This window comes from Embiotoca jacksoni, unplaced genomic scaffold, assembly GCF_022577435.1.
Source record: "Embiotoca jacksoni isolate LCO1_2020_lvr unplaced genomic scaffold, fEmbJac1.0.p SCAF_86, whole genome shotgun sequence".
In the NCBI taxonomy this organism is placed as follows: Eukaryota; Metazoa; Chordata; class Actinopteri; family Embiotocidae; genus Embiotoca; species Embiotoca jacksoni.
This window is the reverse complement of record NW_027185443.1, coordinates 755001-762500: the sequence shown is the minus strand read 5'-3', so window position 1 is coordinate 762500 and position 7500 is coordinate 755001. Positions and strand designations below refer to the sequence as shown.

General features: G+C 42.0%; 1 protein-coding gene across 5 annotated transcripts in view; it reads right to left on the bottom strand.

Annotated features, from left to right (window-relative positions):
* Positions 1–7500, bottom strand: part of dgki (diacylglycerol kinase, iota) — a 61547-nt gene that overhangs the window by 15744 nt on the left and 38303 nt on the right. For all 5 annotated transcript variants that reach the window (XM_069139872.1, XM_069139874.1, XM_069139875.1 and 2 more), the window contains exons 9-17: positions 7469–7500; positions 6869–6964; positions 6418–6500; positions 5999–6059; positions 5786–5899; positions 2707–2832; positions 1828–1906; positions 1476–1531; positions 636–698 (exon numbers count right to left, since the gene is read on the bottom strand). The exon at positions 7469–7500 is cut by the window's right edge and continues 43 nt beyond it. In XM_069139872.1, the coding sequence (XP_068995973.1) occupies positions 636–698; positions 1476–1531; positions 1828–1906; positions 2707–2832; positions 5786–5899; positions 5999–6059; positions 6418–6500; positions 6869–6964; positions 7469–7500 (710 nt within the window). The remainder of the gene's footprint in view (positions 1–635; positions 699–1475; positions 1532–1827; positions 1907–2706; positions 2833–5785; positions 5900–5998; positions 6060–6417; positions 6501–6868; positions 6965–7468) is intronic.

Genomic DNA, 7500 nt, shown 5'->3' with positions numbered 1-7500 from the left:
CCCCAACAAATGCACCGTTTCCTCCTGCTTGAGTTAAAAACTACAGCTGTTTTAGAGAAATTTGAACCCATGATCCATTTTTAAAGGTTTACATATTGTATGAAACAACAGATTTGAGGCAGAGAGTCAGAAACAGGGTAGAGAAGTTATAAAATATTAAATATGACATATTGTTGGGTTGCTGCGACTTTTAAAATCCAACAGATGTGTTCTGCTGCCTTCAGGGGATCCACGACTTGGAAAACATCCCAAACAAGGTCAACAGGCTGTGACACTTGATGCTAGTTAGTTTCAGGGTCTGTTAACTGGACAAAACAAAGCTCGTTTTGGCCTCGGGAGTTCGCGTCGGGCATTTTTCACTCTTTTCTGACTCTTTGCCGATGAGAATAATCATCAGAAACGACTGTTAGTCGCTGCTTTAACCCGAGGGACAGATGTCGGGGTCGGTGACGGAGCAGCAGCCCGAGTCGGACTCCAATGCCCTGCTGAAGGACTCTTCAGCACGGCGGACGTTTAAGGATCAGCTGAAGGACGAGCTTTGTAATCAGCCGGCCGACCTGCCGCCCAGACATGTCGACACGGAAACCGATACGGGCCGAGCGAGAGAGAGAGAGAGTGTGTGTGTTAACACTCACCACCACTCTGACGTGCTTGGACAAATCCCTGGAGCTCCTCTGGAGGAAATCTGAGAAGGCAGCCTGCACACACACACACACACACACACACACACACACACACAGAGAGAGAGAGAGAGAGAGAGAGAGAGAGAGAGAGAGAGAGAGAGAGAGAGAGAGAGAGAGAGAGAGAGAAGGAGCCAATCAAACAGAATTACAGTTCATTATATTTCCCTCATTAAAAAGAGATAACTCCCCAACATGCTTCCGCTCCAACTCCCACCCATCATTTCTTCCTTCCACCTCCCATCCTTTGCTGAGAATCCGCTGCGTCCGAAAGGCGACAAATTAAAGATCTCTTAAAGCCTGAGATCAGTTTACTTTTTTTTTTAAAAAACACGATGGATTTCTTATTGAACATTGGTCTTCAATATCTTTAAAATCCGAAGAATAAAAGGTCAAAATTAATTATTGAACACAGGATGATTCTGTTCACTATTGATCGAATATGACCAACCAGTGGACAAGAAGGCACTTATTTCTCTCACTGAAAGATGGACTTTTAATAAAAAAAAAAAATGTAAACAGTCCTTTTACTTTGTAAAGACCCTGCAGATATTCTACTTTGTCATAATCTCCTTTCCCCTTGAAGATAGCAGCTCTTCCAGTTCCCCCGGCCCATCATCCTCTTATTGTCTCGTCCCTTAAAGCTTTGACTTAAATCTAGATTTCTTTCATGGCTCGTCATTAAGGCAGGTAAGACAGTGAAGACGGGAAGTAAAAGTTTGTGCTGCAGAGCTTCTTTTTTTTTTTTCCTGTGTGTGAATGTGCGTGTGCAGAAAGTCATGTGGGGCCACTCACTCCTGCATAGAACATCTTGTTGCGGAAGCGACTGTTAAACTTTTCTGGGTTGGCTTCTGGAAAGACACAATCAGAGGAGCAGAGAAGAAGGTGGAGGAGGATACATTAAAATACGTTGAAAAAGACAGTGGAATTAAATATGAAAAGAAGAAAAATACAGAGGCAGAGAAACTCTGACTCATCCCTGCCTGCATGAATGTGTATCTGAATGTTTTAATATTTAATTTTATTCTGCTCATTATTTTTTCACAAGAATGATGCATTAACGGGAGATGGAAGGACCTTAATGGAATATGAATAAGAGTTGATATAGAAAATAAAAATAAAAGACTTTAGAATCATTTTCACGGACCTCTGGACTCGTGGAACTCCAGCGTGACATGAGCATCGAAGCCCAGGCTGAAGTAGTTGTTGAACACATTCAAGGGCAGCTGACGACACGGCAAAAAAAACAAAAAAAACAAAACATCACAGTGAGACAGTTCGCATAAATATTGTACAAGTTATTCACACGGACAGCTCATTGCCTGGTGGAGCCCCGTCTCTGTCCGTTCAGATAGAGAAACTCAGCCCAGTTCAGATTGCTTTTTAAAAAAAAATTTATACGGAGACAAACACACTAAGATTTAACACTTATGAGGACACAATCGACACGTCAGTGGAAACTGCAAAGCATTTTGAGTTGAAAGGTTAATTTGTTGATTTTCTATAATCAAAATGCTATGACGGGGCTGTTTTGGGGTTTCATCTGTTACTGCACATTCAAAGTTGTCGCTTTTCTGCTGCTCTGGTTTCATATTAAAAGGTTTGAAGAAGCAAATCACACAAAGACTTTTATTGTGAGGCAACTACAGGAAGTGCATTTTATGTGAGACAGAAGTCATCAGTGTCAGCGAGCGTCACTGCTATTGTTTGCTTTGTGAACACAGGAAGTGCTTTCCCCCTCCCCTACTAGATTAGTTATAGCCAAATTGTAGATGAGCTGCAAAAAAAAAATCACAGTAGAAAGTAATGCAACGACTTCTTCCACAACACAGAGCCAACATGGGAAACCTGAGAAAAAAAAAGCTCTAAACAGACTGGGATTTTAATTGGAGGATATAATGGAAAAAAAACTAATAACTTGAACAATGTTATATCACATGGGAGGTCTTAACTTTTCCTCATTCTAACCTTGCCGTGTCCCCACAATGTAATAAATACAAAACACAAAGGCAAATTGCCTCCTGACCTTCTGCGTGCCCTCCTCTGGCTGAGCGGCGCTCTTCTCCACCAGGAGGTTCCACCTGTCGAGCTGCACCACCGAACCGTCCTCCACTTGACACAGAACCTTGGACACCGGCTCGTCGGTGTAACCCTGCAGCGGGAAGAAACAACAACAACAACAGACGGAGAGGACACATGCACAGTCAGCAGTTTAATATTTTTCTCAACATCATTCTTCTAAAATATGTCTGGTGGCACATGCTTACTTTTTATAATGTTATTTATTTGATCATAAATACTAGTATTTAATAATAATAATAATAACAACAGTGTTGAAGTCGAAGGCACTGAATAAATTACTTCCTGGTCCGTTTATGGCTCCTTTTATATTAACTTAAAATTTACATTTAGATCCTACTGCCACCAATGTAGGTTTAGTTGGGAATAAGTTTGTTGACACCTGTATATTTTTTTTACTCACTTGGTTGCTCATAACATTTGTCTAAATGCTGTGATACAAATGCAGCATTAATCATTAAATTCAAGCTAGTCTGTAAAATAAGGCGTTTATGTTCTGAGGCTCACGTCTAAGGTAACTAGACGGCGCTTGAAAAGTGTGAAAAAGACGAGGATGGAGAGTAAAGTGGGAGAAAGTGGAGATAAAGGATGGAGGAAGAGGTTGAGAGTGCTTGAGGACAGTGAGGAAGACGTGGAGAGAAGGAGGAAGAGGTGAGACGTGATTCCAGCTAAATCGTGTCTTCTATCCTTCCTGTCTCTTCTATCTATCGAACCATCAACCCTCCTCTGTCCTTCCCTCCATCACAGGTCCGTCTCAAGTAAAGTATTTCATTTTTCCTTTGTGCTCTCCATCCTCTGCTTTGATTGTCTCTCTGCCTCTGGACAGTGTCAGGAAATCAATGTAGCGAGGACACACACACACACACACACACACACACACACGCACGCACACACGCACACAAGGTGACAACAATCTGATGATAGTAGCACTCATCAGCAGAGCCTCCTGTGAGGTGCTCACCAGGTTCTGCTCACCTCGGAGGAAATGACACTGACTCACATTCATTTCCTGGAGATTTACCCGAAACCACAAACACCGATTCACAAACAAACCCTGAATTAATTATTCACCCTTAAATTAAATCATTTACACTATGGGACTGTTTTTTTTTTGTTTTTTTTTTTGTCCCAATGATGTGACGGTGCAAACAGTCCCCACAATATAATTAATACAAGGACACACACACACACACACACAGCAGGGCTCACACTCAAACAGCAAGTCACAGGGACAATCACACTCACACAGAGAGAGGTGGAACAGATGCAGCAGTGAGTAACACAACGGAGTGTCAGAGAGACGAGAGAGGAGGAAGAGGAGGAGGACGAAGAGAGGAGAGGTGGGAAGGAGAGAGAAGGGATGGAGAAAGGTGGAAAGGAAAGGAAAGGAAAGGAAAGGAAAGGAAAGGAGCTACAGATCCAAAGTGAATAAAAAAAACCTGCAGTCAGAGATACCCGATGAAATAGAGGACACAAAGGACATCAATTACACTAATTACACAGAGGAGATATGAATTTTCACTCAGCCCCGTCTCTCTCTCTCTCTCTCTCTCTCTCTCTCCATATCAGGACTTTTTCTACTCTGTACGTTCCAGAGCTGCTGAAGTCCTTCTGGTGTCCTTGATTCATCACTCAGCACGGCGCACGCTGAAGACTGTACAGCTCACTACACATTACGCAACCCTCCTCTTAATGTAAGATTCTAATCCAATGAGGTAGAACATGTTTCACATTATGTGAAAACCATCATGAAGAACCGCCGTGTTAACACTTCATGTCTTTTGAGTCATGCGGAGAAGTGTCTGATGTACTATCATCGCTGCGAGCCCACATAACTGATCCAAAGAAAAGTCTAATGAAAGAATGTGGGTGCTTGTGAAAGGTCTCCTCTTCTGTGTTGCAGTACGGTTATGCAATGTGTGTGTGTGTGTGTGTGTGTGTGTGTGTGTGTGTGTGTGTGTGTGTGAGAGTGTGTGAGTGTGTGTGTGTGTCAAGGGCCAGATTCTTGATATTTCAGCACTTCACCCTTTTTTAGTAACAAACTGCAAGAACCTCCTCCTTCCTAAAGAAGATCGGTGCCTCGTGTTTCACTCTTTAAAGTTTCTGTAACTCGGTGCTGTGTGTGCGTGTCGATAAAGACCAAAGTCCAAAATTAAAGCAGAGGATTATAAAATATTCAAACTTTTAGGCCCCCCCCCAAATCCAGATTGGGATTGGTCTTAGTCGTTATTTGGGGTCCTTTCCCATAATGCAACTGGACTGCAACCTGCGCATGTCTTTTGAACAGTCCAGGATGACCTCAGCAGGGCTTTGTTAGTTGTTTGTAGGGTGACGCTGGTGTTGCAGAGGTTAGATGACAACATCAATATAATCCAGATGTGAATGAAAATAATCTATTTGTTCCTTTTATAAAGAGATCAATCAAACGAATTGTCAATATTACCAGACTGTAAAATATCAGCAAAGTCATGTGGACTTCTAAACTCTTTGAAACGTATTAGTCTGAATTACTTAATGTGGTTCTGAGTGAACGGACAGTGGATTAAAATCAATTATCTGTCATTTCTATGATGTCAACGACAACTGAGCCACGCTTGTTCGATGCGTCGTGCTTCGCAGAGGTCAAACAGGGGTTAAAGGTCAGGGCTGAGAGGATGAGACGGACAGGAAGCTCTCTCTCAGACATCCTGGAACAGCGGGTGAGTTATTGTGTTGCTCCCAGAGGTGAGCAGTGGATATATTTTAGCTGCATATTAATGTCTGCAGATGTTGCACGACGCATAAAATTGATTTTTGTAGTTATTAATCGACGCTATACTTCCTCCTGCTTTTATGAACGCCTTGGAAGTGTTTTTGTTCATATACATGTCATAAATATCTAATTAACTAAAATAATAGTTGATATTTTATTTTTCTTAGCTGCATCTTAACTTTTGTGTGGAAGAGACACTCGTGAATGAAAACAGGGAGGATGAACGGCCGCGTCCCGCCGCGCTCCCGTCACCTCTTCAAGGCTAGGAACTCACCCCGCCCCAGTTGAGCGTCCTGGCGAGGTCATTTCCTGTTCCCAGAGGAAGCACAGCGACCGGAGGCTGGGGATTCATCTGCAGCTCATCGAGAGTGGACAGGATCCACCCAACCTACGGGGGGGAGGGGGAGACGCACACGGGGGTGGAAGCGTGAGCTCCAGAAGTTCAGGACAGAACGTAGATATTAGAAGTAGAAACGGAGAGTCTGACCGTGCCGTCCCCTCCGCAGGCCAGGATCCTCAGATTTGGCACTTTGCGATACAACTCCAACCTGCCGATTCACAAAATGCAGAACAATGTCCCCACAATGTAATAAATACAAAACACAAAGGCAAACTGCCTCCTGACCTTCTGCGTGCTGATCGGCGTTGAGTGGGTGCAATTTGTCCGAGTTTCACAATAACTGCTCAAAACCGCGAGCCGTGTATTTAAATAGAAAGGAGGATGATGACTAAAACTGGAGGAAGAAGATACTGCAGCAGTGGAATGCGATGAGAGAGGGATGTTGAAATGAAGATTTAAATAGGTAATTACGGACACCAGAAAAACACCGGTTTCGCTCTGAGTGCATTCTTTATACTCTAATGAATCACGAGTCTGCTCTGCTGTCCCCGGTGGAGGATACTCACGCCTCTCGCAGTCCACCATGAGACAGGTCGAAGACTTGACGAGGGTTCAAGATCCACATGAACATCTGTAACACCTTGGCACCCTGCAGAGAGAGAAAGAAACACGCATGAAAAACAGGATTCCCTCATAAAAATTGAATAAAAACGTATTTATGTGTGTAATTGTAATTTAAATCCAGCGTGATGCTATTATGAGGAAAAGGACTAAACAATTAAAAGTAAAATGACCTGCGACTAAATAGTGAACTAATTCAGTTCGTCTGACAAATCTAATCATATTTCATAACGGAGAGTAAAAACCACTGAACAATATTTGTCAGAATAATACAACTAGAAGCAACAACAAGCAGAAGCAGAAATTCTCTGAACCTACAGTTCAGGGTATAAAATAAATGACAGGAAGTTGCTCGTAGTTTGTCTCTTGGATAAAAAGAGTAAAATGTTCGCTGACCTGGTTGCCTCCACTCTTGGGATTGACAAAAACCAAGATGGGCTTCATGAGAGGAGAGGGGAGGGGCTTCACCATGAACGGACGCCATTTAGAGTCCTAAAAAAAAAAAAAAAATCCAACAGACGAGAGCTAAATGTGACTCCACATATTTACATATCATGTTATGCATTTAGATGATTAATTGATTAGCTGAATAATATTTTAATAATTTAAATTAAGTGAAATAATTAGAACAAAGGGCAAAACAAAATACAGTTCATATGCAGGTGGTAGAGATAAAATATACAATAATAATGTATTTCAATAAACCAAATAATTACAACACAAACAGACAGAACCCTAAACCCATTTTTATTTAATAAGTCAAGAGATCATTACTTGCCTTTAAGGCCGACGAACCTCGTTGAGGTCAACACACGTTTTTATATTTTCTTTATGGCGTTTAATAAATGACACAAACATATACACATTTTTTTCGCATGTGTATTGACCACACGCTGGGTCAGGTGGAACATTTTTAGATCGGATGAAAGGTTAAAAAACAAAAACACTAAAAAAAAATACATGCGCACCAACAATCTCTGTCATAATACTACTTACATCCAGTCCCTTCTTGCTTGTCCTTCGTTTGA